We start from the raw sequence: 23,423 nt of genomic DNA, 5'->3' as shown, positions 1-23,423 counted from the left end.
ACCAAGAAGATGCTGTTAAACCATTCATGAGAAATTCACCCCTATGATCCAGTCACCTCCCACTAGGCCCCACCTCCAAGATTGGGGATTACATTTCAATATGAGATTTGGGTGGGGACACACATCCAAACCATATCAGCAGTATTGGACTTTTTTCATGAAAGAGAAGGGGCACAAGAGGGTATCTGGAGCTAGCCTCTAGAGTGTTGGTATGGAAAATCTCTCCAGTGTTTGAAAAGCATACCAGTTGCCTAGTCTTCCATTAATTGTTCAAATGAAGAAACCCAAAAAGCAGAACTTCCTAAGGGTCACACAGCCAGTTACAGGCAAAAGCCAGATGTCCTGGTTCTCAGTCCTTGCCTGTCCCGTTCTGCCACAGATACTGCAGCCAGAGGCCAGGCATGGTAGCTTATGCCTGTAATCCCAGCACTTTGGGCGGCCAAGGTGGGTGGGTCACCTGAGGTCAGAAATTCGAGACCACCCTGGCCAGCATGGTGAAACCCCGTCTCTACTAAACATACAAAAATTAGCCAGGTATGATGGCACAAGCCTGTAATCTCAGCTACTCAGGAGGCTGAGGCAGGAGAATCGCTTGAACCCGGGAGGCGGAGTTTGCAGTGAACCAAGATTGTGCCACTGCACTCCAGCCTGGGCAACAGAGTGAGACTCAGTCTCAAAAAAAAAAAAAGAAAAGTGTAAAGATATAAAGAAAAAATGTTTTTGTATACTTGCACAGTGTGTGTTTTAAGCTAAATGTTATTACAAAAGAGTCAAATTTTAAAGTTAAAAAGCTTATAAAGTTAAAATGTTACATTAAGCTAAGGGTAATTTATTATTGAAGAAGGAAAATTTTTCTTTTTAGAGACAGAGTCTTGCTCTGTTGCTCTCACTGGAGTGCAGTGGTATGATCCTATCTCACTGTAGCCTTAAACTCCTGGGCTCAAGCAATCCTCCTGCCTCAGCCTCCCAAGTAGCTGGCACTACAGGCATGCACCACCATGCCCAGCTAATTTTTTTTTTTTCCTGTGGAGATGGGGTCTCACCACGTTGCCCACACTGATCTCTAACTACCAGGCTCAAACAATGCTCCTGCCTTGGCCTTCCAAAGTGTTAGGATTACAGGGGTGAGCCAGTGCACCCAGCCCATTTTTTATACTGTTTTTTACTGTACCTTTTCTAGGTTAGATATGTTTAGATACACAAATACCATTGCATTACAGTTGCCTACAGTATTCAGTACAGGAACATGCTGCACAGGTTTGTAGCCTAGGAGCAGTAGGCTATACCATATAGCCAAGGTGTGAGTACACTATACCATCTAGGTTTATGTAAGTATACTTTATGACTGCACAATGACAAAGTCGTCTAACAACACATTTCTCAGAGCATATCCCCATTGTTAAGCATGGGAACTATATAATGCCTTTATTATAGATACATGACTGTATAATAAGGGCTATATGATAAGCCAGAGTTACCAGGGCACTTGGGAAACTTATTTTTTTTATTTTTTAGAGACAGAGTCTCTCTCTGTTGCCCAGGCTGGGATGCAATGACATGATCTTGGCTCCCTGCAACCTCTTCCTCCTGGGGTCAAGCGATTCTCCTGCTACAGCCTCCTGAGTAGCTGGGTCTACAGGCACACACCACCACGCCTGGCTAATTTTTGTATTTTTAGTAGAGATAGGATCTCACCATGTTGGCCAGACTGGTCTCTGACCTCAACTCCTGACCACAAGTGATCTACCTACCTCAGCCTTCCAAAGTGCTGGGATAACAGACCTGAGCCACTGCACCCAGCCTACAAAATGTTTTTTAAAAAATTAGCCAAGCGTGATGGTGCATTCCTATTAGTCCCAGCTACTCAGGAGGCTGAAGTGGGAGGACTGCATGAGTCCAGCAGTTCAAGGCTGCAGTTAGCTCTGACTGCACCACTATACTCCAGCCTAGGCAATGATGCAAGATCCTGTTGGGGGGGTGGGGGGAAACGCGTGTGTGTGTGTGTGTGTGTGTGTGTGTGTATGTATATACACACATGCACAAAACATAGAATTTACCATTTTAACCAGTTTTAAGTGTACAGTTAATGGCATTAAGCACATTCATAGTGTTGTGCAACCATCACCACCATCCATATCCAGAATTTTTCATCTTCTCAAACTAAAACTCTCCACCTATTAAATACTAACTCCCCATTCCTCCCCCACTCACTGGCAACCACCATTTTACTTTCTGTCTCTGAGTTCAATTATTGCAGGTACCTCATACAGTATTTGTCCTTTTTTTTTTTTTTTTTTTTTTTTTTTTTTTTTTTTTTTTGAGACAGTCTTGCTCTGTTGCCCAGGCTGGAGTGCAGTGGCACAATCTCAGCTCACTGCAACCTCCTGCTCCCAGGTTCAAGCAATTCTGCCTCAGCCTCCCGAGCAGCTGGGACTACAGATGCGTGCCACCACCCCCTGCTAATTTTTTGTATTTTTAGTAGAGGTGGGTTTTCACCATGTTAGCCAGGATGGTCTCAATCTCCTGATCTCATGATCCACTGGCCTCAGCCTCCCAAAGTGCTGGGATTATACAGGCATGAGCCACCACTCCCAGCCTTGTCCTTTTTTTTTTTTTTTGAGACAGGTCTCACTCTGTGGCCCAGGCTGGAGTGCAGTGGCACAATCATGGCTCAGTTCAGCCTCAACTTCCTGGACTTGAGTGATCCTCCCACCTCAGCCTCCTGAATAGCTGGGGCAACAGGTGTGCACCTCTATGCCCAGGCTAATTTTTTTTTTTTTTTTTTTTGTATCTTTGTTAGAGGTGGGGTTTCTTTCTTCTTTTTCTCTTTTGTGTTTTTTTTTTTTTTTTTTTTTTTTTTTGGAGACAGAGTCTCGCTCTTGTCACCTAGGCTGGAGTGCAGTAGCACAATCTCAGCTCGTTGCAACCTCCGCCTTTCGGGTTCAAGCAGTTCTGCCTCAGCCTCCCAAGTAGCTGGGATTACAGGTGTGCGCCACAACACCTGGCTAGTTTTTGTATTTTTAATAGAGACGGGGTATCGCCATGTTGGCCAGGCTGGTCTTGAACTCCTGACCTCGGGTGATCCGCCGGCCTCGGCCTCCCAAAGTGCTGGGATTACAGGCGTGAGCCACCACACTCGGCAAGATGGGGTTTCGCCATGTTGGCCAGGTTGGATTCAAACTCAAGGGATCTGAACAGCTCGGCCTCCCAAAGTGCTGGGATTACAGGTGTGAACCACCGCACCCCGGCCCAGCATTTGTCCCTTGGTGGACTGCCTTATTTCACTTAGCATAACGTCCTCAAGGTTCATCTATGTTGCAGCAGGTGTCAGAATTCCCATTGTGGTATACGCCCCATTTTGTTTATCCATACATCTGTTGATGGGCATTCAGGCTGTTTCTGCCTTCGGGCTGTTGTGAAGAATGCCGCTATCAACACGGGTGTGAGAATATCTGTTCAAGTCCCTGGCTATATTTAAATTCTTTTGGATATTTAGCCAGAAGTGGAATTACTGGATCATCTGGTAATTCTATTTTTGATTTTTTGAGGAACCACCAATACTATTTTTCACAGCAGCCGCAGCATTTTACACTCCCACCAGCAATGCACAAGGGTTCCATGAAATCACTAATTTTATAACTAACTTTTTTCCTGATTACATGTTCACTGTACTACATTTAGAAAATGCAAGAAATAAAATTTAGAAAATTAAAATTCTCCTTACTCTACATACTGGGACAGGACTTGAATTTTTATTATCCCCAACAAAGGGAAGTGAGCGTTTTTCTGGGACGATTGCGTTGCTATAGTGCCGAGGCCTGCCCTGCCGGAACCCAAGCTCCGCTGATCCCGCCGTCCCCGCGACCCCAAGGATCAGCAGTTGAAGTTCACGCAGTTGAACTGGCTTCTGAGTGTATTTGTGGATAATTCCTGGAAGGGTCGCAGACACGACATGGGGTTGTCACATTCTCTGTGGGTCTGTTTCCTCGTCTTTAAAAGTCGTCTCTGCGTTGCTAGGGCAAAGCATAAAATGTTTAAGGAAAGTGACTTGTCTAGAAAAGCACGTGCTACAAACACACCATCTACGTTCCGAACTGAGCTTCGGTGTTTTGACTGGAGGGCACCTGAGGACGTCAGTACGGTCCCGCAAACACCAGCACCCAGATTGGCAAGCAGGGGCAGGAGAATTTCCCGCCCCCTCTTACTTCTTTAGGTGTCTATTGGTTGATTTTACCATCAGTCGCCCCTATCCTCCTACCATCGCCGCTATTTGTTCATACTCTCATTGGTCCTACCTGCAGTCGCTCTACGTAAGGGGCGTTCCAGAGTCAGCCACTGGAAGTCGCTGGATTCGGGTTTTAAAAAACGCCGGCGGTGAAGTGGGCGGAGCGAGCGATTTGAACGCGAGCGGCGCGGACTGCGGCCAAGCACCGGCTCCTGTGAGGCTCGCGGCCCAGCGTTCTCTGGGCTCCCCAGAAGCCAGCCTTTCGCCCCCGGACCCGGCCGCCCGAGCAGGAGCCGTGGGGCCGGGCGCCGGCACCCTCCGCGGCGTGACATGGGCCCGCGCCGCCGGAGCCGCAAGCCCGAGGCCCCGAGAAGGCGCAGCCCGAGCCCGACCCCCGGCCCCTCCCGGCGGGGCCCCTCCTTAGGTAACTGGCCGCGGCCCATCTCGTAGAGGAGAAAACCGAGGCTCGCAGGCGGAGCCCGGATCTCCCGAATCCCGATCCCGTGGCCTTCCCTGCTGGGGGACAACGCGGTTCCGCCGTCTGGCATCCGCTCCGGGCACGGGCGGTGGCAGCCCTGCGAGGGACTGGAGCAAGCGGTTCCGAAAGCGTGAAGGGACCGGCGCAGCCACTTGGCCCCTAACGCCGTCTTCTTGTTAGGACTAGCGGTTACCCAGCGCCCACCGCCAACCAGGCATTGCGTCCCACTGTTCGTGCGTTATCTCAGCTTCATATCGTGCCCATTTTACAGCTAATGAGAAAGCCAAGGCACAAGCCAGGGAGCTTGAGCAGAGTCACACAACTTGTTCTGGCGGACACGGGATTTCCAATCCTCTGTGTTTGTGCATTTTTAGATTGCACAAGTATTGACTGCTTTCGGTGACGATTTCAAACAGGAGTCCTCTTAGGAGGTGTCTTTCAGGTTTTTTTTCCCCTTCCGGGACAGGCTCTTAGGCCTCGAACCGAGGCCTTCTGCGCTGCTCACGCTGTTGCGTTCCAGAGCTTGTGTCCGGGGAAAGAGGGGCCAAAGTCTGTGTCTTCATTGTCTGTGTGGTAGGCTGGTGGATGGGAGACCCAAGGGCAGGAGGAGGCAGATGCCTGTGTGGTACACGGTGGCAACAGCTGCTTTACTTATCTCTTAACTCTTGCTGCATAGCTAGGAAGAAGATGGGAAGTGTATTGTAGAGTTTGTCTGTTTCATTGTTTTTTATAGAGACTCGGTCTCCCTATGTTACCCAGGCTCGTCTCAAACTCCTGGTGATCCTCAAGTGATCCTCCTGCCTGGGCCTCCCAAAGTGCTGGGATTACAGGCATGAGCCACTGTGCCTATAGGCTTTTTGTTTTTTTGTGTTTTTTTGAGACCTATCGCCCAGGCTGGAGTGCAGTGATGCCATCAGGGCTCACTGCAGCCTCAACTTCCCAGGCTCAGGTGATTCTCCCACCTCAGCCTCCCGAGTAGCTGAAACTACAGGCATATGCCACCATGCCGGCTAATTTTTTGTATTTTTAGTAGAGATGGGGTTTTGCCATGTTGCCTAGGCTGGAGTAGGTTGTTTCTAGATGTTGCTGTTGCGGATGGGATTTTTTTTCTTTCCCAAAACACAAGCATTTAACCTTTGCATCCAGCCAACTTGCTGACTTCTCGTTCATCCTAGTCTCTTTTAGTTGCTTCAATTGAAATTTTTAAGTAGACTATTATGTCATCTGCACATAACTTTAGAATCTTTCATTTTCGTCTCTAAACATTTTATTTCTTATTGTATGGTATTAGTAAGGCCCTGAGACTCACTAAGAGTGGTGTTTTGGCCATCTTTGTCTTATTTGTAATTTTAACGGGAATATGAAGTATGATGTTTGCTGTTGCTTTCCAAGGTAGAAGCATCCTTCTACTCCTGATCAAATGGAAGGTTTATCTCAAATGGGCAGTCAACACTTCTTGGCAGTCCTACCACCTTTGTCTGGTATTCTTTCTTCAGTTTTAGAGACGGAGTCTCACTCTGTCGTCCAGGCTGTAGTGCAGTGGTGCTATCTTGGCTCATTGCGGCCTTGACCTCCTGGGCTCATGCAATCCTCTTGCTTCAGCCTCCCGAATAGCTAGGATGACATGTGCACCACCATGCTTGACTATTTTTAAAGCTTTTTTGTAGAGACAAATTGTTTTGTCTCTACAAAGAAAAGCCATCGTGCCTGCCCTTTGTCTGGAATTCTTGCTTTTCCATTCTCCCCATGACTATTTCATACCTTTTTCTCCTTCCTCGACTTCCTACAGCTCCATTCCCCCTACTCTTAGCCAATGATGGCCTTGACTAGGTGTCCCCCTTCCTATCAAAGCTCTTCCTCCTTCTACATGGGGTCTTGGTCATATCCTTCTTTCACCTACAAAGGAGCTTTCTACCTGTGCTTAGATAAATCCAGACACTTAACACTGGCATTGGCACATGTGCTCTAGTATTTATGATCTTTTTTTTTTTTTTTTTTTTTGAGGCAGAGTTTCCCTCTTGTTGCCCAGTCTAGAGAGCAACGGTGATCTCGGCTTACCGCAACCTCCACATCTTGGGTTCAAGTGATTCTCCTGCCTCAGCCTTCCGAGTAGCTGGAATTACAGGCATGCGCCACCACATCTGGCTAATTTTGTATTTTTAGTAGAGATGGGGTTTCACCATGTTGGTCAGGCTGGTCTCCAACTGCCAACCTCAAGTGATCCGCCTGCCTTGGCCTCCCAGAGTGCTGGGATTACAGGTGTGAGCCACCGCTCCCAACCATATTTATGATCTTAAGAGAAAGGGCAGGGGTGTTTCCTTGACCCCACATTCTCACTTCCCTATACCTCCCATTTCTCTCTATTTCCCTTCATAGCTCTCCTTTTAAAACAGCCAGACTTGTTAGGTCCACATACATTGCGTCTGATTCCTCACTTCCTAGTGACCCTACAACCCACTCCAATCTGACTCCCCACAACCAGTATCCCACTTCTAATTTGCTTGAACTACTCCTGTCAGGGTCACCAGCACCTTTTGTAGTGCCAAATCCAGTAGGCGGGTCTGTGTTCTTACTGTGTCTCAGAAGCATTTGATGCAGTGGGCCTCTTTCTCCTTGAAGCATTCTGTTCCCTTGGCTTCCATGCCACTGTGCACTCTGGCAGTTCTGCTTAGTGTTCTTTACTGCTTGTGCTGCCTCCCTCCACTCCTTGATGTTGGACTTCCTTGACATTCTTTTCCTTTCTACCCCCTCCCTAGATGGTCTCATCTCCTCAGTGGCTCTAAATCCCACCGAGATTTACATTGACAGCTCTCAAATTTATGTATACCTGGATCTCTCCTCTAACCCCAGATACCTATATCTAACTGCCTTTCTATCTGAAGGCTCGTGGTTATGTTAAACTTAACACACCCAGAACTGAACTTCTGGTTACTCCCCTCCAGCCCCTTCATCCTCAGTTTGCCCATTTCAGTAAATGGCACAACTACCCACCCAGTTGTTCAAACCACAAGCCTGGGAGACCACCATCTCCAATACAAATGCAAGTCCAGATAATTCTACTTCCAAACTGCTCCTTAATCACTCCATTTTCACCATCTCTGCTCCCACTACCCTAGTCCAAGCCACCAGCGTCTCTCAAGAGCAACTGTGAGAGCCCCCTAATCAGCTGCTAATCCACTTCCACTCTGTCCCTTTCCACTTCTTTCCTTACACAGCAGCTGGAGTGACCTTCAACATCTCTATTCTGCTTAAAACTCTTCCCTGGCTTCTTCTTACATTAGGATTAAATTCCATCTCTTCATGTTGGCATTTCAAGACCCAACTACTAAATTTTTGATCCCAGTTCTTTTCCATGATCTCTCTAATTGGTTACTTTTCAGAACCACTTGTCCTTGGTTCATGGATTTCATATCTCTGTTACCTCTCTGAGATTGTTATCCATTTTTCTCTCGAGGTTTCTATCTCTTTTCTCTATTAACTCAATTTCGTCTGGTATTGGTTATTTTGTTTGTTGAGTTTGGTTCCTTTCTTTCATGGTATTGGCCTTCTTAAATTGTTGGGTGATCTTTAGTTGTGTTCATCTTCACATTTTCTGTGAATGCTATGTCTTGTTTATTTTTTTATTTTATTTATTTATTTTTGTTTGTGACGGAGTCTTGCTCTTGTTGCCCAGGCTGGAGTACAACGATGCAAGCTCAGCCCACTGCAGCCTCCACCTCCTGGGTTCAAGCGATTCTCCTGCCTCAGCCTTCCAAGTAGCTGGGATTACAGGTGCCCGCCACCCCGCACAGCTAATTTTTGTATTTTTAGTAGAGATGGGTTTCTCCATGTTAGTCAGGCTGGTCTCGAACTCCTGACCTCAGGTGATTCACCCACCTTGGCCTTCCAAAGTGCTGGATTACAGGCATGAGCCACCGCACCCAGCCCTATGTCTGTTTATTAAAGACTGCCTCCAGTGACTGGATTGCCAACTGGTGGTGGGGAGGGAGGGAGGTGTCAGTAGCTCGTCTCCTGGGTATGGGTCCTCCCTCTTTTAAATGTCACCAGTCTCCTGGACACTGCCCTGTTTCATTGGCTTATGTTCCCTAGCCTCACCCAGGGATGATCTTCTCTGCCGGCTGCCTGGCACAGGCCGTCTCTGGATTGTCTCACCTTCCCCACTTGCTCTTGCAGCTCTTCTAACACTTTGTGATTAGTTTATTGTATTAAATGCCTTCTGTTGAACTTGGTGTAGAGTCTCTTTCCTTGGCTGGATCTTGAATAACATTTCTGAAACAATTTTATCCTTCAAAATGTTATTTTTGTATTTTGTTTGTTTGTTCAACTTATTGGAGGTTCACTCATCTTGGTCCTTGGTTGTAATTATGGAGCAACTGTGCTGTTTTTTCTTTAACTTTCATTTTCACTAACTTATTATCTAATATTTCTTTTGTTCTATCTTGTTGTGGTTTACTTTAATAACTCTCTAATACTTAATTTGAATGCTTAGCTCAGATATCTTTTAATGTTCTTGTTTTCTAATAGGTACACTTTAAGGCTATGCATTTTCCTCTAGTGCTATTTTGGCTGTATCTCATAGATTTTGGGGTATGGGCTTTTTATTGTTATTCATTTCTAAATAGTCTAATTTCAATTAAGTTTCCTCTTCAACACAGGGTTAGAAGAAACTGGTTTTTATATTCATGAGTTTTTAATTTCTGATTAGAGAATTTGACTTTTTTGATTTCTATTTTTGGGAATATTTTTAAGGTTATTTTCTTTTTTGTTCTTGTTGGAACCAGGATTTGAGCCAAAGACTCTGACTCCACAGCCCAGGTGCCTGACACTGGCACTGAGTTAGGCCATTCCTTACACAGGTCTCAGCTTGGCCACTAATGAGGGCTGACCAACTGTCTTCACCTCGCTGGGCCTCAGGATAATCAAGACAAGAGAATTATACTAGTCCCTCAGATTCTTTCCAGCTGTAAAAAACAAATAAGAAATCGAAAAACAAAACAATTGAACTTCCAATCTAGGTGAGAAAGATCTAAGACTTGTACAAAGTCCTGCAAAGCCCAGAGGAGGACGGTCACCCATCTGTTTGGAAGGGATCAGGATTCGGGAAAGGCTTCATGGAAGAATTAGCATTTAAAATCAAATGCAGAGGATCATTCACTCATTCATTTAACAAAATATTTATTTAGCACCTATTTGCCGTTTTCTAGTTGCTGAAGATAGCAGCAAAATAACTATATATCAGGTTGATGCAAAAGTAATTGTGGTTTTTGCCATAACTGCAATGACTTTTGCACCAACCTAATAAAAAGACAAAAATCCCTGCTCTGTGGAGTGTAGGCACATAGATATAGTTTAGTGATTTGACAGCTTACCTGACTCAGCCAAGCTGTGAGGCATCACCTATTTTCCACTGAACTTACCTTTCTTTTGCTCAGGCCCTTCCTCCCGTCAACATGGTCGGCGGAGACAAGCTTGGCTAAAGGAGATCCGAAAGCTTCAGAAGAGCACACACCTCTTGATAAGGAAGTACCCCTTCAGCCGCCTGGTGAGCTCTGGGAGCTTCCCACCAACCCCTATACCACCCTCCTTTTTAAAATTTTCCCAGATATTAGGGACCCTACTGTCTCTTACCTAAATGACCAAGGGATCTCTTTTGTAACCTGGTAGGGGAATCTTTCCTGAAAACATGAGCCCTCCAAGAGCACCTTGTACTTCTTTATGGAATTGATTTCTAACCCCTACTACCTTTTTAAAACTGTAGTTTTTGACTATATAAATAGGAACTCTCTCATTTGTCCACCCTTGGATCCCTTTTGCTATCCTGGGAGATTGCTTCCCATCACCCAGTTACTGGTGATTTCCCCATCACCAGTAAGAGATCCGCCAGTTCCTAAGCTCCCAGGAGTCAACACCTGCTCCTAATTGGGTCCTAAGATTAAGGGCCAGGAAAACATAATGGAAAGGGGGATTCACTGGAACTCATGGAGAGCATCATTGTCCCTTGAATCTCTCTTCTGTTACTCCCTACTCCTACTCCTCCCCATCCCCACTCCTTCACAGGCAAGAGAAATATGTGTTAAATTCACTCGTGGTGTGGACTTCAATTGGCAAGCCCAGGCCCTATTGGCCCTACAAGAGGTAAGAAGGCACCAAGGCACAATTGGGTGAGGGCTGAGTGGGAGAAAGAGGCAGCCTAGAATTCTCCAAGGCTGACTGGAGTGTCACATGCTGAATCTGACCTCCTGGAAAAGAACAACAAGGTAACCCCTGAGGGTTTGGAGGCTGGATTCTGTGTGGTGACAGCAGAATTCCCTGGCAAAGTTCGGTCTCATTCTGTGAACAGTTTCCTACAGTCCTTTGTGCCCTCAGAGATTAAGTTTAGCGGGTCTGCAAGAAAAAGCAGCCTATGCCCCTTCATCTGTGTCCATCTTTTTTTCTCTTTCTGTCTCCAGGCAGCGGAAGCATTTCTAGTTCATCTCTTTGAAGATGCCTATCTCCTCGCCTTACATGCCGGCCGAGTTACTCTCTTCCCAAAGGATGTGCAACTGGCCCGGAGGATCCGGGGCATTGAGGCGGGACTCGGCTGAGCTCCTGCGCCCAGTGTTTCTGTCAGTCTTTCCTGCTCAGCCAGGGGGTAAGCGCACCCGCTTTCTCATGACTGGGGCTGGAATTTCTCAAGGAATTTCCTTTCTCCATCCTTAGTCCCTTGCCACCTCACCTTCCCTTTGTTCTCTAGTAAAGGTTTGATCTAGTTTTGACTGTCTGGGACTATGTGGCTTGTGCCCTTTTGTACAATGTTAGATAAAAGATATCCTTCTATTAAATAATGACCAGATGACCCCAATTTCTTTTGGTTGTTATTGTTGTTGTTTTATTTTTATGAAACAGGGTCTCACTCTGTCACCAGTGGTGCCGTCGTGGCTCGCTGCAACTCCTGCCTTGGCCTCCCAAAGTGTTGAGATTATAAGAATCAGATGACCTCATTTTGATTAAGAGAAAACTTTCTCTTTTTTGATTAAGTTTTCTTACTTTTGAAAATGGCTTGTTAGTAAGTCTGCTTCCTTAATTTCAGGGATGATACCAGGGACTCTCTGGAGCCATGATTAGATCCAGTGGACTCTGCGATGCTGTCTGGACTTTGCTGTCTCTGAACAGTATGTGCATGTTGCTTTAAACTTTTTTTTTTTTTTTTTTTTGAGAAGAAGACTGCATGACTTTCCTCTGTAACAGAGGTAATATATGAGACAATCAACACCATTCCAAAGGCCTGAAAATAATTTTCAGATAAAGAGACTCCAAGGTTGACTTTAGTTTGTGAGTTACTCATGTGACTATTTGAGGATTTTGAAAACATCAGATTTGCTGTGGTATGGGAAAAAGGATATGTACTTATTATTTTAGATCTTTCTGTAGTATTTACATTTTTTACTATGTGTACATTTGTACTTCTATTTGACACATAAGGAAAAAAATAAGAGGAGAACACTTTGAGCAGTTGCCTGGAAGGCTGGGTATTTCCAGCATATAGACCTCTGCCCTTCAGAGTAGTCTCACCATTAGTGGCAGCATCAAGTAACTGAGTGGACTGTGCTTGTCCACACATGTGTAGCTTTTCAGAAACTTAATTGGGGATGAATAGAAAATCTGTAAGCTTTGATGTTCTGGTTCCTTCTAGTAAATTCCTGTCAAAATCAATTCAGAAATTCTAACTTGTAGAATTTAACATTTTACTCTTGTAAATCATAGAAGATGTATCTTATCAGTTCAGGATTTTAAAGTACCATTTCGATGCTTTTACAGGTATTTTCGTAGTGTCTTTGTAGAGAGATAATAAAAATCAAAATAATTATTTAATGAAAATGGACTTACTGTTATAGCATAGAGATTATACTATACTTTTTGTACGTTAACAATAAGTTCTTTGTTTGCAAACAACCACAATTTAAACAAGATAATTAAGGGAGGTGGTTTTGCTTCTGATGGAGTAGAGTATGACCAGATGAAAACCTTGCCCTTCTGTTGTAACTGAAAGCAATTTAAAAGATTTCCAGAGACATGGGAAGTGTCGCCCAAAGATATGAGATCTGTATGTGGTGAAAATGATTAGTGAGGGCAGACTACTAACAATGATGTGTCAGTCAACTGAGGTCAGAGACAGATTAAAGAGATGCACAAAGTTCTATTGTTTAATACTTTTTTTTTTTCCTGAGACGGAGTCTCTTTCTGTCGCCCAGGCTGGAGTGCAATAGCATGATCTCAGCTCACTGTAACCTCCGCCTCTTGGGTTCAAATGATTCTCCTGTCTCAGCCTCCCTAGTAGCTGGTATTACAGGCATCCACCATCATGCCTGGCTAATTTTTGTATTTTTGTAGAGACAGAGTTTCACCATGTTGGCCAGGCTGGTCTTGAACTCCTGACCTCAAGTGATCCACCCGCCTCAGCCTCCCAAAGTGCTGGGATTACAGGCGTGAGCCACCACACCCAGCCTGTTTAATAAATTTTAAGCCTTTGGAAAAACCTCTTCCTGTTTGACATCAGCTTATTTTTATGCAGGCATTCGAATAAAGCTTATCTAGTCACAAATATATTTAATGTTCTTGTCAATGTCGTTAGTTAAAAGAGTATAATCTTCCTCTAGTTTTCATTAAATTGACACTTCTCAGCTCTCTTGAAATTGTACTAACCAGTATATTGCTGCAATACATGTACATCACGTTCAAATGCCAGGCAGGAACCGGGCTCTCAGCACCACATGGTATTTATATGATAACATGAGAATAAGTGGTTTACATCATGATATTGTTACATAATATTGTTACAATTTACTATAAATTTTGAGCACTTATGATGTTGTTGGGTTTTTTGTTTTCTGTTTTTCCCAGATGGAGTCTTGCTCTGTCACCCAGGCTAGAGTGCGGTGGCATGATCTTGGCTCATTCAACCTCCACCTCCTGGGTTCAAGCAATTCTCCTGCCTCAGCCTCCCGAGTAGCTGGGATTATAGGCCCACGCCACCACACCCAGCTAATTTTTGTATTTTTAGTAGAGATTGGGTTTCACCATGTTGGCCAGGCTGGTCTGGAACTCCTGACCTCGTAATACACCCACCTCAGCCTCCCAAAGTGCTGGGATTACAGGCGTGAGCCACCATGCCTGGCCGGGTTTTTGTTTTATGTATTTTTTAATTTCTTTTTTTAATTTTTAATTTAATTTTATTTTTTGTAGGGGCAAGGCTTTGCCACGTTGCCTAAGCCGGTTTTGAACTCCTGAGCTCAAGCAATCTGCCTGACTCGGTCTCCCAGAGTGCTGGGATTACAGGTGTGAGCCACCACTCCTGGCCATATTTATTTTCGAGAGAAAGGGGGGTCTCGCTCTATCACCCAGGCTGGAATGCAGTGAAGCAATGATAGCTCGTTGCAGCCTCAAACTCCTGGGCTCAAGCAATCCTCCCACCTCAGCCTCCCAAGTATTTTGAACTATAGATGCTTGCTGCCATGCCCTTGTTTTATTTTTTTATTTTGTTTTTCCCTACTTTCAGGGTGATTTCATCAACATTCTTTTCTAACCTTTCAATTGAATTTTTTATTTCTGATTTCACGTTTTTAATATCCAATTAACTCCTTATTTTGGGAATGTAACTTTTTTGTAGTATTCCAATCAGTCAGCATTCACTTAAAAAAAAAAAATAAATAAAAATAACTCCAGATATTTCAAGCAAAAAGGGATTTGGTGGAAGGGGTTGGCTATAGTAATGTCAGGAAGGCTGGATGAGCCAAAGAGAAGAGGATGCTGCCCATAGATCAGGAAGCTCCCAGTGCCCACCCCCACTGCTGCTCTGCTGGAAGCACAGCCCTGCCATCATCGCATTGAACTGTACCACTGCCACTGAACAAAGTCAGGATCCCCTACTGTGACCATTGTATCATGCCCGGCTGACTCTGCAATATCATTTTGATGTGTCTTCAGTATGGATTTCTTTTTTTTTTTTTTTTTTTTGAGTCAGAGACTCACTCTGTCACCCAGGGTGGAGTGCAGTGGTGTGATCTCCAACTTTCTCAGTTTTCTTTGATAGGAGAGTGGTCCAAATGACCTTTTCTGCCATTACTGGAAGTTGAAGTTTGATGTGTCTCTTAATTTTCTCATACTCATCATTACTTTAGTATGTACTTATTGCCATTAAAATAAAACAAAAATAACTTAAATTTATTCAACATCAAACATAACACATGCTGTCATATATAACAATCAAGACTCTCAATTGCAAGTTTGGGAACCCCAACTCAAACTGACTTAAGAGGAGAAGGTTCATGTAAATGAAAAGCCCAGAGACATTTCTGGTTTCACTACAGTCAAATCGAAGAGCTGTAACAAAGTCATGAGATTTGGTCTCTCCATCCTTTTCTGCTTCTGTTGGTATCACTTTCAGGCAGGCCTTCAGAACCTGTGAATTTGGCATGTCATGTGGCAAAGGGGAATTAAGAGTGCTAATCAGCTGACACTAAAATAGGGAGATTTTAGAAGAAAAAAAGGACAAAGCAAAAAATGGGGAGAGTACCTTGAAATTTTGGGAGGGCCCAATGTAATCACAGGTGCCATTAAAAATGGAAGAGGGAGAGAGAGGCGTGTTAGAGATAGGAGTGGGGGAATGGTCAGGCACATGCAACATTGCTGGCATTGAAGATGGAGGGAGAGATCACAGACTGACGAGTCTAGGTGGCCTCTAGCAGCGAAGAGGCAAGGAAGCGGATTTTCTTCTAGAACCTCCAGAAAGGAAAACAGGCCTGCCCATACCTTGATTTTTAGCCCAGCAAAACTTGTGTCAGACTGCTAAACTACAGAACTGTAAGAATAAATTTGTGTTTTAACTAAACCACTAAGTTGTTGCTAATTTGTTACAGCAGCAATAGGAAACTAATACAAGTGGTTTCCCAAGGAAATCTGAGGCTTCTTAACAGGTAAGAGAGAATGTAGACAGGGCAGACAAAAATAACAGATGTCTACTATACCACATACGGTGTTATGGTAGACATTGGTTTTCATCCACAGTTCCAGGCTTATAACTCCCATAGCCCCTGTTAGTTCTTTTGTTGTAATATTGGGTGTGTGTTAGGCCTCGGGAAACAGAATCTCTCCTTCTCCTGCCCTCCTTTCACCCGCCCCAAGGCAGGACTCTGATCTTTTTCAGGCTTTCAGATTGTGGGTCTTAAGATCCTCCCCAGAGAGGTTCTCCCTATATCCTGGGGGAAGGAATGCTGAGGTCTTGAAGCTTCCATAAAAACCCATGAGGACGGTTCAGGGAGCTTCCTGATACCTGGACGCGGGGAGGTTCCTGGAGGGTGGCGCCCCCCACCCCCTCACCCACGGAGGGCTTGGAAGCTCTGTGTCTATTCCCCCATACCTCACCCCACATGTCTCTTCATCTAATTCCTTTTTTGTTGTTTTTTTCATGCATTTTTTTAATTTTTAATTTTTCATTTATTTTTTTGAGATGGAATCTCACTCTGTTGCCCAGGCTGGAGTGCAGTGGCACAATCTTGGCTCACTGCAACCTCCGCCTCCCAAGTAGCTGGGATTACAGGCAAGGGCCACCACACCTGGCTGCTAATAAACTGGTAAATGTGTTTCCATGAGTTCTGTGAGCCACTCCACCAAATTAATTAAACTCAAAGAGGGGGTCACGGGAACCCCAACTTGAAGCCAGTCAGTTCCAGAGGCCTGGACTTGTGACCGGTGTTTGGGGGGTGGGCAGTCTTGGGGACTGAACCCTCCACCTGTGGGATCTGACACCATCTCTGGGTAGACAGTGTCAGAAATGAATTAAAGGACACCCGGCTGGTGTCCACTGCTTGGTGTTTGGGGAAACCACCCCCAACATTTGGTCACAGAAATCTTCTGCATTGATGATTGTTGTGCTGTGAGAATGAGGAAAAGCATGGTTAGAGTTCTCCCTACACACCATATGAAGCACTGTGTCACAATTACACATTTTTAAAAGCCAAATGGCACCTACATTTTTTTTTGTTTGTTTTTGCCATTACTTTCAGTGGCAACAACCACAATTACTTTTGCACCAACCTAATAATATACTTTGAGCAGCATTAGAGTTTTATTTTATTTTATATAGTTTGGATTTATTTTAGTGCTGTTTACAGGGACTGAAAAGCTCCATTCTTTTTAAACGATTTTCTAATTAAAGTATAACATACATACCAAAAATCCAAATGTATACAGATTACAATTTTATTTTTTATTTTATTTATTTTTTTTTTTTGAGACGGAGTCTCACGCTGTTGCCCAGGCTGGAGTGCAGTGGCGCGATCTCGGCTCACTGCAAGCTCCGCCTCCCGGGTTCCCGCCATTCTCCTGCCTCAGCCTCCTGAGTAGCTGGGACTACAGGCGCCCGCCACCGTGCCCGGCTAATTTTTTGTATTTTTAGTAGAGACGGGGTTTCACTGTGGTCTCGATCTCCTGACCTTGTGATCCGCCTGCCTCGGCCTCCCAAATTGCTGGGATTACAGGCTTGAGCCACCGCGCCCGGCCCAGATTACAATTTTATAGCTCAATTAGTTTTCACAAACTAAAACTAATGCATCCCAGAAGCCTGCCCCATTCTAGTCAATACTTACTTTGCCGAGGATAATTGTTATCCCAACGTTTTTTGTTTTTTTTTTTTTTTTTTTTTAGATGGAGTTTTGCTCTTGTCGCCCAGGCTGGGGGGGTGCATGGCCCAGGCTGGGGTGCAGTGGCATGATCTCAGCTCACTGCAACCTCTGCCTCCCGGGTTCAAGTGATTCTTCTGCTTCAGCCTCCTGAGTAGCTGGGATTGCAGGCACCCACCACCATGTCTGGCTAATTTTCGTATTTTTACTAGAGACAGGATTTCACCATGTTGGCCAGGCTGGTCTCAAACTCCTGACCTCAGGCAATCTACCTGCCTGGCCTCCCAGAGTGCTGGGATTGCAGGTGTGAGCCACTGCACCCGGCCTGTCCTGACTTTTAATACCATAGATTTGTTTTGATTGTTGTAGTAAGTGGAATTATAGAGCATATATTCTTTTGTGTTTTTCAGTCAACATGTTTGTGAAATTTATATTTTCTCATGTGTTTATAGGTGTTAATTATTACTGCTGCATAGGGTTTCGTTGTGTGAATATGCCTAAATTTTTTTTTTTTTTGTAGTGAAAGCAAGTTTATTAAGAAAGTGAAGGAATAAAGAATAGCTACTATGTAGGCAGAGCAGCCTATGCCTAAATTTGTATATTTCCATTCCATTGAACATTTGGATAGTTTCAAGCTTGGGGATTACAAATATTGGCTATTGACTTTTGCCTCAAAAACAAACAAAAAAAAGAGACTTGGAGATGCATTATTTTGGGGGGTTGTTTGTTTGAGACAGGGTCTTGTGTGATCACACTTCACTGCAGCCTCAACCTCCCCAGGCTCAGGTGATTCTCCCACCTCAGCTTCCCTAGTAGCTGGGACTACAGGAGCATGCCACCACAACTGGCTAATTTTTTTTTTTTTTCTTTTTTTTTGAGACAGAGTCTCATTCTGTCACCAGGCTGGAGTACAGTGGTGCGATCTCGGCTCACTGCAACCTCCACCTTCTAGGTTCAAGCAATTCTCGTGCCTCAGCCTCTCAAGTAGCTGGGATTACAGGCACACACCACCACATCCAGCTAATTTTTGCATTTTTAGTAGAGACGGGGTTTCACCATGTTGACCAGGATGGTCTTGATCTCCTGACCTCATGATCTGCCTGCCTCGGCCTCCCAAAGTGCTAGGATTACAGGCGTGAACCACTGCGCCTGGCCATTTTTGTATTTATTTTAGTGGAGATGGGGTTTCTCCATGTTGCCCAGACTGGTCTCAAACTCCTGGGCTCAAGCAATCCACTCTCCTCAGCCTCCCACAGTGCTGGGATTTCAGGTATGAGCCATTGCACCCAGCCTGAGAGGCAGTTCTTTGTAAAGTTTTTATAAATGTTCTGAATGTGTAAAGGAAATTAATTTACAATGCACAAATATATATATATATATATACATATTTTTGTGTGTGTGTGTGTGTGTGTGTATTTAAAAATTCCGACTGAGCACCTCTAATCCTAGCACTTTGGAAGGCTGAGGCAGGAGGATTGCTTGAGGTCAGGATTTTGAGATAAGACCAGCCTGGGCAACAGTGAGCCCCTGTCTCTATTTTTCTTTTTTTTTTCTTTTTTTGAGACAGAGTCTTGCTCTGTCACCCAGGCTGGAGGGAAGTGGCATGATCTCAGCTCACTACAACCTCCAACTCCCAAGTTCAAGCGATTCTCCTGCCTCAGCCTCCCGGACCCTGTCTGTTTGTTTTTTTTTTTTAAATAAATAAATAAAAATTTTGTGTAACTTTGTAAATCTGGGTTTTGTGCACTTTTCTGAGAGGAGCCATGATTTCCTTGAGATCTTCAAGTCCACCCTCCATAGATGGTTATGAACCCCCTTTCTAAAATTCTATGAGTTATTCTGCCTCTAACCTCACATAAATATTCTCAGTAAGTATATTGCATATTTTTGCATAGATTTTTAAGAAATATGTAACAAGTCATTTGACACATATTTGTTGAATATTTGCCTTAATTGCCTCAATTTTCCATCCCACAGGACATCCCTCCACTTGAGTGACAGAGTAATAATAATGCCTTACATTGATACAGCTTTTCAATGTATAATGCTCTTTCAGCACTGATCTGATGCTCTCAACTGCAGACAACACGTCAGTTATATAAGACAGATTTAGAGCTCCCAAGACATTGAGTGGATTAAAAAACCAAATTCATCTTGAAGGAGCAGCCGAAGCATTTGAATTGAGAATTTCTCCCCTCCCTTCCTGGCACTGGGCCAATATTACTACACCACGTTACAGCAGAGGGGTACAAGTAGATTCCTAATTGTTTCTACCATCAGTTTAACCTCCCTGCTTTTGTGCAATGTCTTATTACAAACCTCCAAATCCATGGCCCCTGCATGCTGTTTAGAGAAGCCTATTTGTCTGCTCTGTATTTACCAGCAGCCTGCGTGACTCACTTCTGTTTGGCCTGGCCCACCAAATCCAGGCAGCCCCAAATCATCCTTGTTTCTCCCCAAAAATACTCATCCTCTCCCAAGCCCCAGCCAGCATCCTTCAAACACCAGTGGGACTCAGCACATCTTCAGCTGCTTCACTTTGCTGATCACTTTTTTAAAAGTCAGTTATAAAAAGTGGCATAGGGCCGGGCGCGGTGGCTCAAGCCTGTAATCCCAGCACTTTGGGAGGCCGAGACGGGTGGATCACGAGGTCAGGAGATCGAGACCATCCTGGCTAACACAGTGAAACCCCATCTCTACTAAAAAATACAAAAAACTAGCCGGGCGAGGTGGCGGGCGCCTGTAGTCCCAGCTACTCGGGAGGCTGAGGCAGGAGAATGGCGTAAACCCGGGAGGTGGAGCTTGCAGTGAGCTGAGATCCGGCCACTGCACCCCAGCCTGGGCGACAGAGCAAGACTCCGTCTCAAAAAAAAAAAAAAAAAAAAAAAAAAAAGTGGCATAGGCTGTGGGGAGAGCCTGCTTGAGTTGTGCACATCCACGAGAACTCTACAGGGCTGTGGTCCTGGGGGGCGAGGCTGTTTCCCTCCATGCTCATGGCAGTGGAGTTTTCTGGAGAGAGGAGTGGGGGAGGACAGCTGAGTCTCGTCCAGCAGTGGGCTGTCTAAGAGGCAGTGATAGGCTCCAAGTGGGGAAAGGAAAGGGCTATGGCAATTTCCAGGATGACACTAGGTCTAGGCACTGGGTCTGAAAGTGCTTCATGGACCTTTTTTTTTTTTTTTTTTTGAGACGGAGTCTTCCCCTGTCGCCCAGGCTGGAGTTCAGTGGCGTAATCTCAGCTCACTGCAACCTCCACCTCCCAGGTTCAAATGATTCTCCTGCCTCAGCCTCCCAAGTAGCTGGGACTACAGTCGCCCACCAACACACCCAGCTAATTTTTGTATTTTTAGTAGAGACAGGGTTTCACCATGTTGGCCAGGCTGGTCTTCAACCCCTGACCTCAAGTGATATGACAGCCTCAGCCTCCCAAAGTGCTGGGATTACTGGTGTGAGTCACCGGGCCCAGCCTGTGGACCATTATTTTGTGTGTTAAAGTTACAATGGCCCAAGTAAGGTTTTGGTTTTTGTAGAGTCTTTTATGATAGTTTTTGTTATCAGGCATTTATGCATAAGAACCCTCTCTTCATGGTCTTCTGACTTTGTTTGTTTATTTGTTTTTGTTTTTATTTTGAGATGGAGTCTTGCTCTGTTGCAGACTGGAATACAGTGGCACGATCTCGGCTCACTGCAACCTCTGCCTCCCAGGTTCAAGTGATTCTCCTGCCTCAGCCTCCCTAGTAGCTGGACTACAGGTGCCCGCCACCATGCCCAGCTAATTTTTGTATTTTTAGTGGAGACAGGGTTTCACCATGTTGGCCAGTCTGGTCTCGAACTCCTGACCTCAGATGATCCACCTGCCTTGGCCTCCCAAAGTGCTGGGATTACAGGCGCGAGCCACCGCACCCTTCCTGTGATCCCTCAGCATTCCCTGTTGCCATACTTGATGTTCAGCTTCAACTTACCATAGAATTTTCATAGAATTTCAGGGTCAAAACATGCCCTTTTTTTTTTTTTTTTTTTTTTTTTGAGACAGTTTCGCTCTTGTTGCCCAGACTGGAGTGCAATGGCGCAATCTCAGCTCACTGCAACCTCTGCCTCCCGGATTCAAGTGATTCTCCTGCCTCAGCCTCCCGAGTAGTTGGGATTACAGGCATGCACTACCACGCCAGGCTAATTTTGTATTTTTAGTGGAGATGGGATTTCTCCATGTTGGTCAGGCTGGTCTCAAACTCCTGACCTCAGGTGATCCGCCTGCCTCAGCTTCCCAAAGTGCTGGGATTACAGGCGTGAGCCACCGTGCCTGGCCTCAAAACATATCCTAAAAGTCATTTTATGGCCGGGTGCGGTGGCTCACACCTGTAATCCTAGCACTTTGGGAGGCCAAGGCGGGCGGATTACCTGAGGTCAGGAGTTTGAGACCAGCCTGGCCAACATGGTGAAACCCTGTCTCTACTAAAAAAAAAAAAAATACAAATTTTAGCCGGGCATGGTGGCACATGCCTGTAATCCCAGCTACTCAGGAGGCTGAGGCAGGAGAACTGCTTGAGCCCAGGAGGCGGAGGTTGCAGTGAGCCAAGATCGTGCCACTGCACTCCAGCCTGGCCGACAGAGCAAGACTCTGTCTCAAAAAAAAAAAAAAAATCATTTTACTTGAATGTCTTCTGTAACAGTCAACCTTTATTTGAATACCTTCAGCGATTAAAAAAAAACTCACCAGTCACTCAAGTAATTACGTTTCAGAAAGTTTTAAGTGTTTATTTTATTTATATAGGGAGATATATACATATGTATTATACATAGGGAGATGTATATATATTAGGTATGTATATTTAAGATACACACACACACACATACATATCTCAACTTTGCTTTCCTTTGTCTTAACCTCGTTAATTATGCCTTTGGTACCCCAGAGAATAATTTATCTTATTTATTTATTTTTGAGACAGGATCTCACTCTGTTTCCCAGGATGGAGTGCAGTGGCTCAATCTCCGCTCACTGCAACCTTGACCTCCCGGCTTAAACAATCCTCCCGCCTTAGCCCCCGAGTAGCTGGGACCATAGGTGCATGCCACTGCACCCAGTTAATTTTTCTATTTTTTGTAGAGACAGGTTTTCACCATGTTGCCCAGGCTGGTCTTGAACTCCTGGGCTCAAACAATCTACCTGCCTTGGCCTCCTAAAGTGCAGGGATTACAGGCGTGACCCACTGCACCCAGCCACCACATAATTTATCTTCCATGTAACTGAAGAGAGTCATCGGGTCCCCACTGTCTTCCCTGTGTCAACCTGAAAAAACAGAGAGAGGCTGTCTCTAAAATAAAATATTTATTCAGCAATAGAGCATTGCAATGGGAATACACGTGCCACAGTAAACTGCATGTTCAGGAAGGGAAGAAAGACAAAGGTTTTTAAAGGAAAAATAAGGAGGATTACATATTGTTTTGAGATCATTATCCTTGGCTACAAGGATCAGTAACAAGGATGGCAGCAGTCTGAGGCTGAACAGGCAGTTGCTGAGCAGATGTCCTTGAAGAATTTTTGTGTGTGTTAAGGTTACAATGGCCCAAGTAAGATTTTGGTTTTTGTAGCATCTTTTATGATAGTTTTTGTTATCAGGCATTTATGCATAAGAACCCTCTCTTCATGGCCTTCTGGCTTTGTTTGTTTATTCGTTTTTGTTTTGTTTTGTTTTTTTGAGATGGAGTCTTGCTGTGTTGCAGACTGGAATGCAGTGGCGCACTCTCGGCTCACTGCAACCTCTGCCTCCCAGGTTGAAGTGATTCTCCTGCCTCAGCCTCCCTAGTAGCTGGGACTACAGGCATGTGCCACCATGCCCAACTAATTTTTGTATTTTTGGTAGAGATGGGTTTTCACCATGTTGGCCAGTCTGGTCTCGAACTCCTGACCTCAGGTAATTCACCTGCCTCGGCCTCCCAAAGTGCTGGGATTACAGCAGTGAGCCACCGTGCCTAGGCTGTTTGTTTGTTTTTAACACAGTGACTCCATTTTGATTCTGGCAACTTTCACACCTTCCACTGGTGAATCATTCCTACTTCCATATTT

General features: G+C 44.9%; 1 protein-coding gene across 2 annotated transcripts; it reads left to right on the top strand.

Annotated features, from left to right (window-relative positions):
• The first annotated feature begins 4,297 nt into the window (after positions 1-4,297).
• CENPA (centromere protein A) lies at positions 4,298-13,288 on the top strand. Of its 2 annotated transcripts, XM_001087306.5 has the most exons (5): positions 4,298-4,649; positions 10,136-10,245; positions 10,761-10,838; positions 11,153-11,334; positions 11,773-13,288. In XM_001087306.5, exons 1-4 carry the CDS (start codon positions 4,556-4,558, stop codon positions 11,285-11,287), a joined length of 417 nt encoding a protein of 138 aa, XP_001087306.1. In that variant the 5' UTR covers positions 4,298-4,555; the 3' UTR covers positions 11,288-11,334; positions 11,773-13,288. The 2 variants fall into 2 exon arrangements, with proteins under 2 accessions (XP_001087306.1, XP_077816114.1); XM_077959988.1 differs by lacking the exon at positions 10,761-10,838 and having other exon boundaries at positions 4,401-4,649.
• The last annotated feature ends 10,135 nt before the right edge of the window (positions 13,289-23,423 follow it).

This window comes from Macaca mulatta, chromosome 13 (genome assembly GCF_049350105.2).
Source record: "Macaca mulatta isolate MMU2019108-1 chromosome 13, T2T-MMU8v2.0, whole genome shotgun sequence".
NCBI lineage: Eukaryota > Metazoa > Chordata > Mammalia > Primates > Cercopithecidae > Macaca > Macaca mulatta.
This window is presented reverse-complemented; position numbering and strand designations above follow the sequence as displayed.

What these genes read in the sequence shown, in the direction of transcription:
- CENPA (XM_001087306.5), top strand. Translation starts at nt 4,556, where the DNA reads ATGGGCCCGCGCCGCCGGAGCCGCAAGCCCGAGGCCCCGAGAAGGCGC. An exon ending in AGTACCCCTTCAGCCGCCTG is followed by an intron (nt 10,246 to 10,760) that starts GTGAGCTCTGGG and finishes ACTCCTTCACAG; the next exon opens with GCAAGAGAAATATGTGTTAA. An exon ending in CCCTATTGGCCCTACAAGAG is followed by an intron (nt 10,839 to 11,152) that starts GTAAGAAGGCAC and finishes TTCTGTCTCCAG; the next exon opens with GCAGCGGAAGCATTTCTAGT.